This window comes from Scleropages formosus, chromosome 14, assembly GCF_900964775.1.
Source record: "Scleropages formosus chromosome 14, fSclFor1.1, whole genome shotgun sequence".
Classification (NCBI taxonomy): domain Eukaryota; kingdom Metazoa; phylum Chordata; class Actinopteri; order Osteoglossiformes; family Osteoglossidae; genus Scleropages; species Scleropages formosus.
Window position 1 is genome coordinate 16235537 of NC_041819.1, and position 19768 is coordinate 16255304.

Here is a 19768-nt window from a genome sequence, read left to right on the forward strand (position 1 = left end):
GAGGCATACACATAAATAATTCAGGGAAAAGCAAAAGGAATACATGACATTAGATATCAATGTATACTGTATATATAAGTATACCGATACATGAAGTGTAAGAGGGATGAGGAAGGGCTCTACGTTACTGGGTGAGCATGGTACCAACAACCCTTCAGTGGTGTCCTGCACACACTGGCGTCCTTGTTATTTTTTCAGTATCAGTTTCACATTCGCTGACTGCCTGTCATTCCCTAGTAATTTGTTATTACTATTAATACTCGGAGATGTGTAGTCAGTCTGAATGAGCCCCATTGATGATGGGCTATGCAAACAAGGTGATTAATGCGCTGTCACGGCAACTCTGACCCTCTCTGTGGCTTTTGCAGTCGTGTGACCAGCTTTTTCCTCTGCGCAGTAAATATTTCAGGGCTCCTTTTAGTTTGATGACTCGGTTTTACCCTTACTCCCACACTGACAGTTCATGATTTTATTTATCTTTTATTTATTTACACTTCAGTAACTGCTTCTAGCTGTCTTGTGTCCTTCAGATGAAAGAAATCAGTGACAGTGCAGATTACACATTATGCTAAATGTTTGAGAACAGTGAAAAAGACATACGGTTTCTTTCTGCTTCATCTGTATCGATAGGTGTACCAGCGACAGGATTCTTCCTTGACCAAAGTGTACACTGGTAATGAACCGTGGTCCCCTTCAGAAATTTCTTTAAAGGGGAAATTGTTGCTTTGTGCTATTATTAAGTTGGCACTATTCAGCATAATGAAGTACAGTAAGAATAAATCTGAATCTAGCTGTGAGCGCAAATGAATTTTCTGATGAGAAATGTATGAAGCCCAAATGATGGGTGGTGCTGAAACTTTGACTGTCTTGGCTTCCAGTGCAGACCCAGCGAAACCTGGACTCAGTGGAAGTACAGCAGTTGCTAGAGTGCTTTGTCCTGCAAGGTGGGAGGAGACTATGTTCACACCTCTGCTCATCATCTTGCAACTGTCAAAGCTGTCAGTTGTCAGTGACATGTCCTCGCAGCTAAATTTAAAAATAATATTTTTTTTAAAAAAAGAAGCAGTCGGCAAAGAGTGAAAATGTTCTTTTAATCCACCCAACCATTATTGCTTGTTCAGTGCATGGTTGCTGTGATCTGGATCCTATCCTACCTAGAAACACAGGGCTAAGCTAGGCAGTGTAAGCAACATGTCACACACTCATTCACTCAGTATGACCAGTGTGCACTCACAAATTGGAAATGGGAGGAAAGCTCAGCACCCAAACAGAGTCCATGCAAACAAGGGGGAACATGTGAACTCCACACAAACAGAGCTGAATTCAGACCCTTGTCTGAACCCACGCTTCGGGAACTGTGCCCCACCAGTGCTGCCCAGTGCCCCACCAGTGCTGCCCAGTCCCCCACCATGCCACCCCGTTAATAATAATATTATTATTATTATTATTATTATTATTATTATACAGTATATGTTTAGTGTTTAAAGTTAGAATAACAGATCCACGTATACCTGCAACCAGAAAAAAAGTCATATTTTGCAGAGCTGAAATATAGACCATTAGCAGTTTTCATTAGCCTCATTCCCACGGCTGCTACAGCATGATCTCCCAAGACACAGCAGCCTTTAGAAACAACTACCATTCTTTGCTGTGTTTGTGGACTGGTGGATTCATCTCCATTTCAAGACCTTGCGACTGCTGTGCGGGATCGAGATAATTACGTTTTCCACGGCCACCAACTGCCCGCTGTACATACTAAGCTTCACATGATTGTAGCAGCAGGGCACATTTTAGGTGAAGATTTCCTTCTGTTGAAAGTGTGGTAAAAATAGTGGCGGAGCCGATTTTACTCCTACTCTGTTTATGACAGCAATTAGGCCTGGGTGGCGAATGGAGTGCCAGGGGTCGGGTCAGGGAGGGCCAGGAGTCGCTGTGTTCCCAGCGAGCAGCAGGTTGCACGTGGTAGGCAGCAGCCCAGTCACAATGCCCCATTATTCCCAAAATAACCAGGCTGGCTGTCCGTTTAAACATGGGACATTCCCAGCTCCATGATTTGAGGAAGTTCTCCAGAGCTGTGCTGCAGGCCCTGCTGTGCACCCTTCACTTTAAAGAAGGTGACAAATAGCTGGGCAAACACCTCACTTTCTATTTATGTAGAACAGCCTCATTACTCTTTCCACCACAGTAGTAATCCCAATTATGTTTTCATTTTTTTCCCTTTTGATAGCACTTCTTTTAAGTCACCAGGGTGTTAATTCTAGGGGGGTGTGGTGGCACAGTGGGTTTGACCAGGTCCTACTCTCCAGTGGGTCTGGGGTTCGAGCCCTGCTTCGGGTGCCTTGTGATGGACTGGTGTCCCATCCTGGGTGTATCTCTTACGCCCTGCGTTGCCAGGTTAGGCTCCCTGCAACCCAGCCTAGGATAAGTGGTTTCAGACAATGTGTGTTTGGGTATTAATTCTACACAAAGGATGAGTATGTAAGACCATTAGACCAAAACACTTTTTTTTGCATTTCTGTATTCAAACGGTGTTTGCACATCAGAATAATGTTCTTAAAATAAATGCTGCAATATTTACCGATACAGATTATTTGAAGGGTTATTCATTAAACATGTTTTAGCTTCATGTTGCTTTTTGCTTTATATATTTTTTCATATAAGGTAACGTTTCTTATAATGTTAAAATGAACATTGTTCCTTCGGCGATGTTTGAAGTTTACAGTTATGCACCAAAGTCAGTTATTGAAATAACACAATGTAATTGTTCTGAAGTTGACACTTTATTGGATGAAAAAAAAATTGGCAAATCAGTCCATACCTGGTTGAATGAGATCTATTTAGTCCTGAGCTCTGTTTTTGATATATGAACAATTATGTGTAGGCTAGTCTCACCACACCATATTTACATATTTAAAATATGGTTATTGATTTATCTGGTGGGGCAGGGTGGTGTGGAGGGTTCTTCCGCTGTGCGCTGTGTTGTGGGTCTGGGGTTCGAGCTCTGCTTGGGGTGCCTTACAACGAACTGGTGTCCTGGTTGTGTCCCCTCCCCCTTGTGCCCTGTGTTGCTGGCTAAGTCTCTGGCTTGTTTGGGCCCAATGGTTGTTGGCGATGGATGGATGGATGGATTTATGTGGTGGTTGCTCAGCTTGACGCTACTTACAATGATATACCATTTGTACAGCTGGGTAATTTTTTATTTTTTATCAGTTTAGGGCAGGTACCTTGATCAAAGGCTTTATACTGGGAGCAGGATTTCAAACCCCGGCCCTTTGATTTCTGGGTGGTAGCTCTAAACACTCTGATACTTGCTGCCCCTTGATACCTTAAGAAGTAGCTTTATTGTTTGGAAAACATTGCTGTATTACCAATTTTTATATGCAATTTGCTTGAACTTTCTGTTGATACATATTTTTTAATATATGCATATTTTAACACATTAAGCTTGAAAAATCTGAAGATGCACTCATCTTTGCAAAATCAAGTTATGGACTTGGGTGCTCAGAACCCCCTGGTATATATAAAATTAAAACAAAAATGTGAGAGGCCACACAAACTCGTCAAAATAGTTTTATTGTTCGTAATGGGATGGGTGTGTTTCGGCAGGATGCCTTCATCAGCATCGCCATTCATCTGCAGTTGTGCTCTGGAATGGAGTTACATTTTATTTTATGCTTATCTCCGTAGTAACAAAATTTTGTGACTTCTGAAAGATTAGGAAAGATCACTCTGTAAATAGGATTTAAATTATAAGTCTGAAACTAAAATGATTCTGTTTGGCCTAAAGGTGATTATGCAGTGTCCATTCAAGCTTTAATGTTTAAAGGACTTAAATGGACAGGTTTTGGTGGTGGTGGTTTTCTGCTGGGGGGTTATGGTGCACAGCGCAGTGTATGGTCGAGTGATCATGTCTGTCCTGAGCAGTCATCTGAAACATGGCTCACGGAAACATTGTGTTGCTCATGCATGGTAAGCCGTCATTGGAGAGCATCGGCGGCCCTGCCTCTTTGTGATAAGCGCAGCTTTTATTAAAAATGCATGACATGCAGCAAAGGCGGGAATGTCTGCATGCTGTTACCATTTGTTTAAATTGACTTAAGGCCACACATCTCTCATTTCCATCGAAAAGCTGTTATAGCATTCGACGTGTGGAAGAAAGACAGCAATAATTATGTGTGTTGATGTGGATCAGCTGGGAGTGCTGCATTGTTTTTGTGAGCCTTCCGTTCTGGCAGGGAGTGCAGGAGCATTATTGCCTTGCGGAGAGAAACAATACACCGAGGAAGTGGGCTTCGGAGGAGCACTTCCTGGCCTGCATACCTCACGGCACACACTCCGACATCTGGATCGGGGGGGTATCCAGTGTGCTCTTGCTTAAGAGAGGAGAAGCCAGTGATGCAGTATTCCCTATTGCCTGTTGCTCAAGTGACGATCAACTGGTTTTCTTCTTCCCTGCTCTTCTACCACATGCTCCAAGAAATTTTACTGTGTTTCAAGGTACAACACTGCTTCAGCCAACTTCTTGGAATCGCTGCCCTCAGTTGACTGTAAAGATGTGTAGCACGGCCTGTGAAAGGTCTTGAAGTGACCCAGTGAATGACCTTCACAGACCTGGGACAAATAATAGGTACTTTACCTTCCTCCATAAATGCACAAGAATTTATGGATATTGGGGAACATTTTAGAAGTATTTAAAAGTACTGCATCCAGGAGGAAAGAGGTCTGCTTTATATATTGCTTAATTTGTCTTCTTGCTGTTAATTGAAATGGGTCCTTTTTGCTTTGTATAAAAATAAGTACATGTACTCTTTATGTACAAACAGTATATATATATATATATATATATATATATATATATATATAATGATAAACTTGTATAAAGATTTAATTGTATTCATCAGATTCAGTGTTAACATTCACAGAGCTTTCAGTCATCATCTCTTCAGGTGTCTGATGTCAGTAAGGATAGCATGTGAGTGACAATGAGCAAAAAGCATAAAGTTATGAACCCATAAATTCAGTGTGTTCAGAAAAAAAGGATGCTTTATGTATCAGTGGAGAATTGCAGTGCTTGAACTTTGGGACATTTGAAGTCTGTGGAAGAGTTAAAGAATTGAAATGCTGGGTGAAAGTATTAAAATAATACAAAACAAAACATGACTTGTCTTGTCAGCTCATCAGTTATGCTTGATTAGCATTTTGAAGTATTTACTCTGATTTACTCTTTTCATTGTGTTCTTGGATCAGCCTTTTGTTGGGGAATGTAAGTTAGCTTCTTTGTATTTAATTTCTCTGAATTTCTTCCTGTCATTCAGTTCAAAGTATTCTATACAGCACTCATTTATTTTTAAAGTAATTAAAATTTCATAAATGTTTTAATATAGTAATTTAGTAAAATAAGAGAACCAATGGAAATACTGTACATGCTGCAATTTTGTACCCACCTTGAAAATTCCATACATTTATGTATGGCATATTAATACACATCTTAATGTAACATCTTAGCCTTTTTTCAGAATGAGGTAAATATGTTAAATATTACAGGAAAAGAAACTAACTTAAGTAAGATTTAAGGATCTATCATTGTGGAATTTTGATTCTGAAGGTTGCCGATTCAAATCTCACCTCCTGTTGCAGTACCCTTGAGCAAGGTATTTATCCTAAATTGCTGTAGTAAAATTACCCCGCTGTAAAAATGGGTAATAGCTGTAAGTAGCTTGACATTGTAAGTGGTTTTGGAGAAAAGCATCAGCTAAATGAATAAATGTAATCTAAATTTACTCATTTGTCATGTATAACATGTCAAGCTTGTTCAAAATCCACCCAGCAAATTTTCCAGAATTTGATTAATTCAGACCAGAAGTGTATCAATCCAGGAGCCTAATATTAGGTTTCTCTTGTTCCTATAAAATATGTATTCAACATATCCACACCAAACAGCACATTTAGTATTTTATGCACTGTTTTGTCACCTCCTTTGTTACCCACCCTACCCAGCACTAACTGGGTTCTTAGTTTTATCAGAAATGAGAACAGAGCTCTGAAGGACTTGAGAACAGTGGACTCTGTGTAAAGCAGTTGAGAAATCACAGATAGCATAGGGGCAACATTCGATGATATGGTCCGAATTATCCTATTATCAATAGTTGTGAGCAAGAGTAGTAAAACTGAAGCTGTTTACTATGAGTTTACAAAGATTTTGTTCATTCCAGCTCTTCTCAGTTTAATGAAGGGGACACAGTTAATAATTTTGATAATATAATATGAAGGAAGGACATTTTTTGTCTAAAAGCTCTATGGGGTCTTATTCAAGGATGGAAATTGCAGATTAATCCATTTAAAAACTCATCTGTGTTTGATTTAATGTGTGCACACTTAAATTTATTGAATCTGTTTTAACATCCAAGTTTATTTACTGCTTTTTTAAGTGAAATTTAATGTAATGGGATGTGAAATGCTGGGACTTTAATAACCAGATCAAACCTTAATTTGACTTAAATAGCCAACAGGGCTTTTCAGGAAGCCAGTGTTTGCTTTGGATATTATTAATGTTTTTTTGTCAAAGATAAACTGCCGGAAAATCCCATAATAACTGAAATACCATTACTGTCAAAGTGTCTCTTAAGAGTGACCCTGCTGGTTGTTTCCTATAAGCCAGCATTTTCCATATTGCAAAACTGGCCTTAGTGATTGTCTTGTCTTGTCCGTAAGCCCTGGAATCTTTTGGTTTAAATGCAAATATGACATCTATTGATAGATAAGTTTCTCTCATTTCTTTAATAAAAATGTCGAAAAAAAACCCTTGACAGAATAATAAAATATGACTGATCCGGGTGGAATTCTACTGTAACTTCCTACAAGAACTTAACTTGAAAAATCTTTAAGGTTATGGAAAATGGTTTATAAGGACCTGATTTAATGATAGTTTGCATTTACAAAGCCCAAGATGATCTAGAGTAAATATGAAATATAGCAAACATATGTAGCCATGCAAAGGGTTGAAAGAGTTTTTGTATAACATATGTTTATTCTCTGAATGAACAACAAAACTGAAAGCTTATGCTCTCTTTCTGGTAAAGCAGCTGATAGCATGGTGGTTAAAACTGCTGTTTTGGATCCAAAGGGTATTAGTTCAAATGTCCTGTACCCTTGAGTACTTAATTACCCAGCTATATAAATGGGTAAATAATTGTAGGTAGCTCATTGTTGTATCTTCCTTTGGAGAAAAGTATCAGCTAAATGAATAAATGGTAAAGCATTGAAATATAAGAGTATGGATTTAAATTTTGTGTGCTGCTGCTTAAGTTCCTTTACGTGAATCCTTTCTGCTTCTGTAAATGGTTATGACGTAAATTGGTTTGTTTAAATTCCTGTTTCCTATCTCATCTCTCTTCTCTTTCCATGTGGCTTAAGTGGCAGCTGTGCATGTACAAGTAGTACTTTGCCCACAGTAAACCAAATCTAATCACCAACACTGTTTGTAAGATGTGAATATCTAATCGTGTTACTTTAATCATATACATTGAGAAGCGGGCAGGAGGCGGCGCGTCAAGATAGACAGCTCCCAGAGACCCACCCCTACCTTAACTGAATTGTCACAGCCAGTTGCTTACAGATAGGATCTAATTGTAGGGACTATAAAGGCAACTTGCCTGACAACTTGGAGAATGGTGTTTTAGAGAGCAACCTAGAGGTAGAAGCTGTGGATTTTTCATTTTGAAAAGCTACTTGCATCTTATTATTCCTACTGTTGCCCCAGAGAAGACTCTGTTTTGGTTTACAATAAACCTGTTTTGGTTTAAAAGTCCTACTGTCCCATGCCTTAGTCCTGCCCTGTTGGTGCCTCTGCCCCACAACCAGTCACAAAATACATACTACAACAGAAATACTCCATAGCAGAAGGCCCAAAAGAAGAATCCAACAGTTAAAGGTACAGGGTAAATAAGGTAACAATTACCTGGAGAGCCCTGCCTGCTGTCTGCCATTAGCTCAGCTGAGGTTCATTGTTATAGATGTTAGGGATGTTTGCATATGGTTATACAATACTTTGACAGCTATCCCTTTGTTATAATTATTCATTATTTATCTAGCCTTTCTCTGAAGTGACACACAATGGTAGAGTTGTGTACTAAGCTGCTTAATATTATTTACCTATGTATACAGCGGTAGGGGGTGCGGTGGCGCAGTGGGCTGGACCACGGTCCTGCTCTCCAGTGGGTCTGGGGTTCAAGTCCCGCTTGGGGTGCCTTGTGATGGACTGGCGTCCTGTTCTGGGTGTGTCCCCTCCCCTTCTGGCCTTATGCCCTGTGTTACTGGGTAGGCTCTGGTTCCCCGTGACCCCGTATGGGACAAGCGGTTCTGAAAATGTGTGTGTGTGTGTGTATTTATACAGCAGGGTAACTTTTACTGCCTCAGTTCCGGGCAAGTACCTTGCTCGAAGGTAATAGCACGGGAGTGGTGTTCCAAGATGAAAGCTCTAACTGTTACGTGACCTGCTGCTCCTACCTTTGATATCTTCCCCCACTCTGCCATCATCAGAAGACCCCTTACGTAACTCTGAGTGATGCAGTATAAATAGATAAAGAATGGAACACATGGACATAGATGGGTACACATTGGCAAACCCAGGCACGCACATATAGGTGAACACACATGGGCACATATAGGCCCATACTGGCCAAGATGGGAACTCTGGGTACACATATTCACGCATGGGCATAGATTGGTGTACTCTGGGCACATATTGGGATACACAAACAGAAACGCGCTGATGCACTGATGGGCATGAGCAAAAACAGTTCTGCAACAGCTGCTTGCAAATGTCAGGATCATTGGTAAAGGCCAGAGTTTGTCTAAAGATAGTGCTGTGCCAAGAACTACAGTGGGACATTAGTGGGCCAGTGTGCCAGCTGAGCACCTGGCTTGGCAATACGGAGTAATGCACCTGTCAGTCAGTAGGGGGCATGACACTTGAGGAATGACTTCTGCATGTGCAACTTTGGAAGTGCATGTGGTTTCAGTGTAAACGTTCAGTGCAATTTGTTAGTTTATTCAGGGAGTTTCAGGCATGCTAATTTTTTGGTGAAATCCGAAAGATGATAAGGCCTTTGTTTTTACAGTTTTTGGATTATGGGTTGTTTATTTCTTACACTAAGCCTTTAAGCCATTTACTCTAATTTTTCTTTGCCATTAAAAGGTACCGTGCTTAGCAAGACGTCTGATGTAATCTCAAAGTGGAATTAGGAAATAGTGGCCTCTTTAAGGCAATACCAATATTTAATGTCTTCACATATGAAAGGTAGACTTTGACTACTGTGCCTTCCACTGAAACAGTGTCTTCCAAACTTTCAATCTAGTTGAGTTTGTGTATTCTACATCTGAAATTGCTCGTCGTGTTGCGGGGATTAGGCCGGTTGTGGTACTTTCTCCTGCAATTATGATGACCGCAGCTCTGTAAACAAAGATCAGAAGGAAGGAACTCATTAGCCTTTCCTTTGCCTATTTAATTCCATATTTTTTAGTCAATATTGCAGCTGTCAAGGTTTCATTGACAAAATATGAGTGATGCTTGTCCAGTAGCTTAGTAGAGCAGACTTATTGACTTAGTAGTACCAGTCAAAAGTATGAGTGTAACCTGGACATCCTTGGTATTATTTGTATGGTAGGAACTGGGAAGAGGAGTGAAAGCAAAGCAACGCATAAGTGTCCCGCATTCTGCTGAATTGTACGTGAAAAGTTGTTAGGTGACCTTTAAGGTAAACTTCTTCGGCAGGGGGGTGGGCAGCTAGTCTACAGCAAGTGCATTCAAAGTTTTGACTATTACATTTAAGCAGTTTCATCCAAGAGCTCAGCTGGCAGGTGTTTCTAGGTGGTACAGAGATTCCAACTACTGTAAATACAAGTGTAAACTTAAGAAAACCCCTTTCGTTGACAGATGCGAAATGTACAACTGAAAACTGTAACATTAATGGAAAATGTCAGATGAAAGAGTGAACTTAACATTCAAGTTACTTGAACTGATCAGAACTGATAATGGTGACATACCGCATATATACGTATGTTTGTAACATACAGTGTATGTGACATATGTAATGCTCTGTATAAACTCTATTAAATTGTCAAAATGAGAGAAAAAATTAACCTGACTGGGCACCACTAGTAATGTAGTGGCTAGCACTGCTGTCTTTAGATCTGAAGGTCACGGGTTTGAATCCCATCTACTGCTGCAGTGCCTTTGAGCAAGCCACTTACTATAAAGTACTCCTGTAAAAATTGTGGAGCTGTGTAAATGAGTAGATTATTGTAAGGAGCTTTGGAGTGGCAGCTAAATGTTTCAGATTTTGCCGATTCATTTTTACGTTTCTTTCAATATGTGTATATAGTTGCATGTGGCTTGCGTGTTAAATATTACCTGTATTTAAACAGATTTTTTTTAAAATTCTTTTTTGTCTTTGTATTTTCCTTAAGTTTTTAAGTATTTTTGGGCTGGTTGCACAAAACTACTTTTTCCTACTTCAACAATGAAAAGTTTGAATGAACATATTTATTTCATGACGAAATACTCAACTATCTTGGTTATTATCAATTTACTGAAAAGGACTGAAATTCCTGGGTTTTGAAAATTCCCAGCAGTTTTGCTGCTTCAAGCTGTCCTTTTCCTCTAAATTTAACACTGAGCTGAGAAGATGTGTATGCAGATGACACTGTGTGGCACTGTATTTCATAACCACAGTACTTCTTCATCCGTTCCCATCAAATTCATTTTTTCCATTGGGAAGATGTAAGTCAGCACTCTGGGCAGATGCCACACCTTGTTCCTCTCAGTCCAGAAGAGAACATCCAAAGGGAACTTCCCAAAGGAGCTGCACTCTTCCCCTGAATCTTGTTCTGAGAACGGAAGGAAGTGTCTATCACGGGTAATTGTTTGTGATGAGGGAAAATTTCAGATTTCTTCTGAACTCTGATCTGATCCAGTCAGCTATGTTTTAAAAGGGGACAAAAGGGACGCATGTTGGGGAAATGGCAAATTTTTGTCAATTTAGTACTTCTCAGTCACTGAGTCACTGGTGTTTATTACGTTTAATTTACACACATGACTCGAAGGCAAAGCTGACTGAGTCTGGCTAAGTTAGCAAGACATTCTTGGGGGAGTTCAGCTGGAAGTGAAAGCTATAGTCATCATCTATGGGGTTTTGTTGGCATTGACAACACATAAAAACTGTTAGCGTTAGCACCAGACCGCTTAGCTAAGCTAGGGTTATTTCCGTGTGGACCATGTTTCGACTCGGCCTGCCAGTCCCTCTGGGCCAAGCTTTCGCTAAAATTGCATGAAAGAATCAGGAAGTGGATGAGATGAGGGATGATGGGAAGAGGTACGACCCCTGTATCCAAAAATGATTAATATCCGCTAACAACAACTTCCACAAATTTCTGGTTAGTGTTATCTCATTTATTTTTAGAGGATGATGGTCAGAATAAGTGAAAAATAAATTATTTTCAAATGACCTCTTCTATGAATAATTCTGGAATAGTTTTGATTGGTGCTTTATGAATTTAACTACAAACTAACTACTAACTAGTTTATTATCCGTGTTGTGTCTTACAGGCCTGATTTTACAGATTTGTGGCAGAAAAACAATTTTTTTTTCATTTACTAGTAACGTGGAAAGAAAGCATAATCAGAAGCATCCTACATAAGTAGTCCATAAACTAACATGAAAGAATGTATTTAATGTATATATATATTTTTTTTTTTAATTTTTGCCATGGAGGCCTATCTGAGCTAGTGGAACTCTGAGTCACCCCTTCCTCTGGCTGAAGTGGTTCAGCCTTGTTGGAGGAGATGAGGGGGAGTTTTAGGTGGGACATTTGTTCATGAGGAACCAGATGGTTTTCAGTATGAATGGGGTCAGGAAGGGCACGTTTTGCTAAGAGGGTACAGTACTTCTGGAACTGAAAAAGCAAACCCGAGCCTTTAGCCTTCTGTTTAAAGACGGACGGGGTTCGGATAGGGGCTTCATTCTGGCTAGGCTTGGAAACAATGCAATGGGCTGTGTGCAAGTTTCTCAGGGAGGTTTTTTTTGACACATGTATGAAACCTCATGTTCCCGGCTCCTCCTGGCTTCTGATCCTCTAGCTTTGGGCTCTCATGCCTTTTTCTCAATGACCAGCCGCAATAGAACAGAAGCGTCGCGCCGTAAGACTGGTAAGTCTACGTTTCATCATCGCCCCTTAGGTGCCTCAGCATTAACCTGATGTTAATGAATGTGATGCCAAACTTTTGTGTGGAGAGATGAACAAAGTAGCTTAGACTTAGACTTAAGTCCGCCTGTGCAACTGGGCACATTGGGCAGCAAGCACTTTCCAAAGTAGCATAGCCTATTTAATTATGGTTTGTGAAACAGCCTTGGTTGTGGATTACAGAAATTATATTGTAGTCTCTCAATACTTTTTTGAATTTCTTGAACTGTTTTATTACAGATAAAGGTGTGTGTTTTAATTTGAGACTTTGTCACTTTTGGTGGTGTCATTTTCAGTGTATTCAATGGGACCAATAGGGGTTTTAACATGTACTCTATTTCAGATTCATTAGATCTGTTTGCATATAAATTCCGTGCACAAAGGACTGACACCGAGACAATGGACACCTTAGTGTACAACTTCTTGAGTCGTCTCTTTGGCAGTACATTTTCCGACTCTCTGACACATGGCTATCATGAGTTTAGGAGCAGTATTCATGCAGTTGTATGGTTAATGGTTGAATGTACTTTGTGACTTGAAACATGTTAACATATTTTACCCACAGGCTTAACATCTCCATGCTCTTTGGTGTGGGTTTCTTACATCACAATGCTCTGTCCAATGTTTAAGCCATTATTGATGTAATGATGTAATGAGAATGGTACCTTTCATTCCAGCATAACTCTGTAGTGTCACAGTATCAGATCTAACAGAAAAATTTTGAATTACATAACAACATATAGTAGGCCCGAGGCAGCTCGGACTTTGAACTTCTCGATGTCAATGGTTTACGTTGTAAAGGCAACCAGGTTCTCACTGGGAGGCTCGTGTGAAACAATAGCATCCATGCATTCGGCGTGAACAATACCCATTATTCATGGGAAGTTAGGGGGGTTGGCGCGGAAAGGACGTGATCAGGGACTTCAGCTGTCAGAGAGGGAACATTTCCTCCCCCACCGACACTTGGCTAGTACAGCCGGGGCGAGTCGTTCAGGGTTCCTTTTTACTGCGTGTTTCGGGTGTGGCTAATGACTTTAACATGCAGTAGGTAAGACATTTTCCATGGTGCACAATCCAAAGGAAGAAACAAAGTGGGAGTGGATTTCTTATTAGTTTTAAAACGTGTGATATAAATAGCTAACTAGATTAATGGAGAGTGTTTGGGCTGGACAATTTTCGTTCTACATGTCTCTGCTGGAGCAAAAAGCCACAAATGAGCTTCAGTTTTCCCTACTATGTTAAGCTGTTCTTGGAAGATCTTTTAAAGTAATGGAGCAGTGGTCAGTCGTGGAGTCTCGTTACGGAGTCCCGTCTTCTCAGCCGCTCCGCGCTAGAGCTTGTAAGCACACACTTTACATGTTGAAATCACAGGCCTGCGTTTTCAGTTCTCCTGGAGCACTCCCCTGTAGAGGGGATTGCCAAAGTATGCAGAGAAACACGCTATGGAATTTGGGAGTCTAAATTCGAAAATGTATGCTTTGTTGAGTGAAAATAAACACATGCATGCTGTTCCTTCACATACCAAGTTTGCAGTGCAGTGCATGTCGTGGCTATCAACATAACATAGTCAGATATGCAGACCGCTTGAGGATACTTGGGTTTGGTTTTTTAACGTATTAGTCAGTGTCAACAGGCCCTCTTGTTATTAGGAATTTCCTACAAGGAGTGTGCATCCCCCTGCACCTATGAGTCTTCTTCAGCATTGTGAGGGTAGGGCCATATGCTCCTCAGCTGCAGAGTTGTAAGGGTAACTCCCTGCCTGACCCCACTGCCCCACAGAGCAGCTAAGTCATTTGCATACAGACACAACAGCATACAGACACAACAGGACATGGCTTGCTGGTCCCCTCTTTGCTTGGTCTCTAATTCTTGAAGCACTTTAAACTCTGTGGTCAGTACAAAGATGGAATAAAACTTGAAAGTTTACATCTCCAATGTGTGACATTTTTTTTTTTTTATTTTTTTAATTCATTTAACAGATACTTTTGTCCAAGATGACTCACAGTAGTAGGTTTGTGTATTAAGCTAATGACTGTTATTTGCCCATTATACAGCTGGGCAATTTTCACTGTTTAAATTCAAGTATTGTATTCAAGGGTACTACCACAGGGGTTGGGATTCAAACCCAAGACTTTTTGATTTGATTGGGACTGCTTTAACTGGGGGGATGCGGGGACGCGGCGGCGCAGCAGCCCAGTGGGCTTGGCCGGGTCCCACTCTCTGGTGGGTCTGGGGTTCGAGTCTTGCTTGGGATGCCCTGTGATGGACTGGCGTCCCGTCCTGGGTGTGTCCCCTCCTCCTCCCAGCCTGCACCCTGCGCTGCCGGGCTGGGCTAGGCTCTGGCTCGCCGTGACCCTCCTCGGGACAAACGGCTTCAGAGTGTGTGTGTGTCTGTGTGTGTGTGTGTGTGTGTGTGTGTGTGCGTGCGTGTGTGTGTGTGTGCGTGCGTGCGTGCGTGTGTGCGTGTGTGTGCTTTAATCAGTATGGCACCTCCTGCCCCATTACTAAAAATGCATTTGCATAAGTAAACTGAATGGAAAGGGGAAAGGACATAATGAAACACTAATGTAAAAGCACATCTCAGTTTGTGAAGAAACATACAGATTTCCTGAAATCAATTTCTTCCAAATGTATCTCAGTTGCTGTTCCTTATGTGCAGGTTATGTTCGCTACAGGAAAAAAAAAAATCGTTGCCGTATTTGTGACCCTCTGGAAACCACATTTGCCTTGCTGTTATGAAGTGAGTTGGACTATATCCCACTTTTCCGAAATTTTTTTAGCACAAATCAATTATTCCAGCCAGTACAAGAATTGATCTTGTACGGTCCGGATGTTTATTCTGCTAGGAAGTTAATTTATATTTATGGTTTTTTTTCCCCAATCTCTGTTATGTCACCAGCATTTGTTTCCCTTTCAACGCTGCTTATAAGGAATGCAGACAGTGAATTTAGGGAAGTCAGGAGATAATGGTAGTGATTTTGATGATGGGATTCTATTTCTGCTACCATTCTGCTTCTATAAGGTTTTAGGGGGTTTGGAGTTAAATTAAAACTAACTCGGGAGGATGAGAGGACTTCAGTAGCAGGTTGCACGTACCACACGACAGAGGCAAACCAGATGGTGGCTCAGGTCAAGACCCAGCACTCACTCAAAAGCATGTGTGTTTGAATTCCTGTCAGTAATCCAGCCAAACTGCCACCCCTAACCTCATTGCAATGTAAGAGGGTTTGGGAAAGGGATGTGTAAGGAGACTGCTTATAGCAGTAATAAACAGCATTTTACTCCTATACAGCACTATATATTATGTAGTTATTTTAAGTCTTTGTGATGAAATACACTTTTGTTTATCTTGAGTTATATGTTACTAAAAGCATTTGCTAAATGCATGTATGTAAATGTAAATGCTTTGGCAGTGATTTTCATTGAGTTCATTTCTTTTTTTTTTTTTTTTTTTTACTGTATTCCCTCTTTTAGTTGGAATGAAAGGTCTCTTTTTAAAGCTTCAGAAGAGGCAGGCAGACTACTAGTTTCCCAGCTTCTAAAGTTATGCATGTGAAACCGATTTTCTTTTCGGTTATGCCTAAGATATGGATAGTGACCCCCCTCCCTCCTGCTGGGGGTGGGGTGGGGTTTGGGGGTAGGGATAGCGGCATTTCCTCAACCGCCCTTAATAATGCAATACACACAAGTGGAGCTGAAATCAAAATGTTTGCTTCCTTTACACTTCAAAGCATTTTCACAGGAAACGGGACTTAGAAGGTGGTTGTGGCGGCAGTGTGTCTGTGTGTGAGAGAGTGTGTATGTTTCTGTACGTCTCTGTGTTTGTGGAAGAGGGGGTTTTGCTTCTCAGAGTTTTAAATTTTTTCATACATAGAAGTTATTTGAAAGAAGTCCTTGAAAAGGGGTTTATACATACATATGTGTGTGTGTGTGTGTGTGTGTGTGTGTGTGTGTGTATATATATGTATGCAGTATATAAATATATACAGTGTATATATATACATATATATAATATACATACACACACACACAGTTCTGATGTGCAAAAAACTGTCTTTGGACAACATGCAAACATGTTGGTATTTAGTCCCTGTACTGTGAAGAACAGCAGTTTTCTTTAAGCATAAGGTATATTTCTATAAATTTCTTGCATTATTCTGTATTGTAGATGTAGGATTCATTTCTGACTTATATGCTTTTTCAGTTAAATTGTGATATGTCTCACCTCAAAATCCAAGGTCTTTAGTTGTGATTTTGTTTCTGAAGAAATGACTGTCTGCATGAAAATTTTTAGTTTTCTAATGCCATTGACCAAGATTATTTAGTGCTATATAACCAACTTTACCGTTATTTACCCATTTATACAGCAAGGTATTCTTCGTCTGTCGCCACAGGATGAATATCTTTGTCAAGTGTACTACAGCGTGGAGAGACATTTGAACCAGGGGCATTCACACTAGCCACTATGCCACCTGCTGCATGACACAGAGCACTGTGCTCTCTAGTGACCTTTCTAATGTGAATCAGACCTGTACTTGTAAGTGATGTTTACAGTCTCATATAAGATTTGCAGTCATTTGTTTTACACGACAGGGGGTGCGGTGGCGCAGTGGGTTGGACCGCAGTCCTGCTCTCGGGTGGGTCTGGGGTTCGAGTCCCACTAGGGGTGCCTTGTGGCGGACTGGCGTCCCGTCCTGGGTGTGTCCCCTCCCCCTCCAGCCTTACGCCCTGTGTTGCCGGGTTAGGCTCCGGTTCCCCGTGACCCCGTATGGGACGAGTGGTTCCGCAAATGTGTGTGTTTTACACGACAATGTTGTGTTCATATCTTGTTTTGAATAAGTTGCCAGCGTCCCCCTGAAAGCCCAGCTACGTTCAAGCTGGTGGCATTTTAATGGCTGCTTTAGCAGTGGCGTGGCAGGGAACCACTGCGTTTATTCAATGTGAGACAGCCACGGCGGTCAGGAAATAGGCATCTCTGCTGGATGAAAAGGAAGCTCTGTTTCCACTGGAAAGAGCGAGGTGTGTGACGTCACTGGGCCTGAAGAGAAGCATGCAAATTACCTCTTAAGAGCTGAAACCTGCAACTCCACAAAATGGCACATTCATGGTAAAATTCTGCTGTCACACCGCTGTATTTAGATTCTTTTTTATCACTTTTGGCAGCTATGGATGCAGCTGGAACACTTAGGATCATTCAGTGGCAGTGATCTTCAACCTGAAGGCTGCCAGTTCAAGTCCCAGTAGGAGTCCTGGTGTGTAGTACATTTAAGCAAGGTGCTTAACATTTACTGTGGTGAAATATCCTGATGGATGAAATGGGAAGCTGTGTGGTTTTTTTTTTTTTTTTTGTTTTCCTCTCCTCATCTGGCTGGGTTGTTCAAGTCGCTGTCTTAATTTAATAGTTAGCTATAACTGCTGCTACTTTGTACTGTGTTTGTGTAGTATTTTTTACTGTATGCTGAGTGCTCCATAAAAATACAATGGATTGAACCTAAAGTTTTGTAAAAAAGCAACAGTTAAACTAAAAATCTAACAGTACAGTTGTTGTTTTTGTGACTTAACAGCTACTGTGGATGTTTTATATATTCCCTTTTTTTTGGCACGTATTATTTACTCCTGGTCTTGAGAACCCATTTGAACTGCCGTCACACAGATTCTCATGAGTTGTGTAGGCAAGTGTGCAATTTCTGGAAACAACTTTTTATCAGCTCCGCTGTGGTGTTAAAACTATGGTTTTAAAGTGCTTTTTTTTGGTAAACAGCATCCATGGGGATTTGTTTGTGCATTGATTTGAGCTGTGATCTTAACCAAAAAAAAAAAATTTGAAAGTCGGATGGTTTGCAATGGGTTTCCAGGACCCAGATTCTCTATTGGTTTACTTCTTCTCATAAAAGATTCAACCCCTGGCTTCCCATAAGACAGCACACCCTGTCTTTACACTTCTATTTTCTCTCTGTGCAGTGAGATGTCCTTCGTACATTTGCTGTTGCTGGATTTTGGAATGGTTTCATCATTTGTTTTGTGATACGCTCCCTCAAAATTGATAAGGCTTTCTGTCATGTGTTTCCACTTCGTTTACAAAGGGACCTTTAAAATCTTTCTCGGTCATACAAAGGCGGTCCTCAGAATTATCATTCCGTCTTCTAGGGGTCTTCTGGGTGGGTTCATGGCACAGTGGAGGTGTGGAGTATGACTGTAATGGGCTGGGGAGGCTTGGGAACACACGGCCCCTTTCAGGAGACCCTGCCCTCCTCTGTGCTCTGGGAATAAGGGGGTTGAGGAATGTCCGCAAGGGGTGGAACATGCCGGGTGCTGCAAAGAAGAAATAAGAGGCACATTGAGACATTAGGATCAGCCTAAGACCAGAAGGCAGAAAGTGGTGGATGTGGAACAGGGGCTGATTTACACAGGAGAGTGGGAGATGTAATCCCACGTTTTTCCATAGTTCAACTTGTTGTTGATAAAACTGTTCAATTGTAATATGATGTACAGTACATAATAGGGGGGTTGTTTTATGAATTTTTGATATTTCGAATTTATAGAATGGTAGGGCAACAGGTGACATAGTGATCAGAGGTAATATGTTGGATTGAAGAACACCCAGTCCCACTATGGCATCCTTTACCAAGGTACTTTATTACTGTAGTATCCTTGATCAAGGTAAGAGGTTGTATTAATAGGTAAAGAATTGTAAGTAACTTAATTCACACAATTAACATTGTGAGTTGCTTTGGAGAAAAGTGTCGGTTAAACGAACAAACATAATTCAAGCTTTGTTTTCAAAAAATGCAGTTGGAAATATTTTGATATGCATAGGCTGCTAAAAATAAAGAAATTAGATTTAGATTTGTCAGCTTTGGAAAAAGTCATCAGCTAAATAACCAATAACAACAATAATATAGAACATAATTACCTAGTTCCAAGGTTGGTTGGATGCACAGTGAGTTGGCATGAAGTAATTTTGGAAATCGTAGCAACACTTTTTTCCATTTTTTTATACATTCAGAAAATTCTTTATTGGAAAATTTTGTTGTATTCCACACCGCTGTTACTTATGAAAAAGGCTACAGGTATAAGCGACCAGCTTTTTTCCTGCCCATTTCCTTGACCAGTCAACCACAAAAATGACTGTACAATCATTATATATATAAAAAAAAAAAATCATAATTTAATGATATTTAAAATAAATATATACACAAAGTATACAATTTTTCTGAAATAAATTTATTTAAATTAGAAATTTGGTCCTGAGTAAAGAATCCAGTGAACAATCTTACAATAATGTGCACTTCATATTTCTGAAATATTTCAACATAGTAGCGAGGTTCACCTGAATTCAGCTGGGCACACATTTTGACATAATGACCATTTGTAGCCATTGGCCAGTGTGTTGCCCAGCACTGCATTAAGAAATACTTGTGGATTTAAATCAAATTATTATTTACGTCCCCTACCGCACTTAGACTCATGGTCTATTTGTTCAGAGAGGTTTTCTAAAGTGTTTTTTTTGCTTGAACTCATTTGTTTT

The 19768-nt window shown here is 40.4% G+C and overlaps 1 protein-coding gene across 3 annotated transcripts in view; it reads left to right on the forward strand.

Moving 5' to 3' along the window:
* stard8 (StAR related lipid transfer domain containing 8) overlaps nt 1-19768 on the forward strand; it is a 44158-nt gene that overhangs the window by 5742 nt on the left and 18648 nt on the right. The window contains exon 1 of one of the 3 annotated variants that reach the window (XM_018728594.2): nt 11907-12205. The exons of the other annotated variants lie outside the window; for them this stretch is intronic. Coding sequence (XP_018584110.1) covers nt 12088-12205 — 118 coding nt within the window. The 5' untranslated portion in view covers nt 11907-12087. Of the gene's footprint in view, nt 1-11906; nt 12206-19768 lie in introns of those variants that run through there. 3 annotated transcript variants of the gene reach the window in all.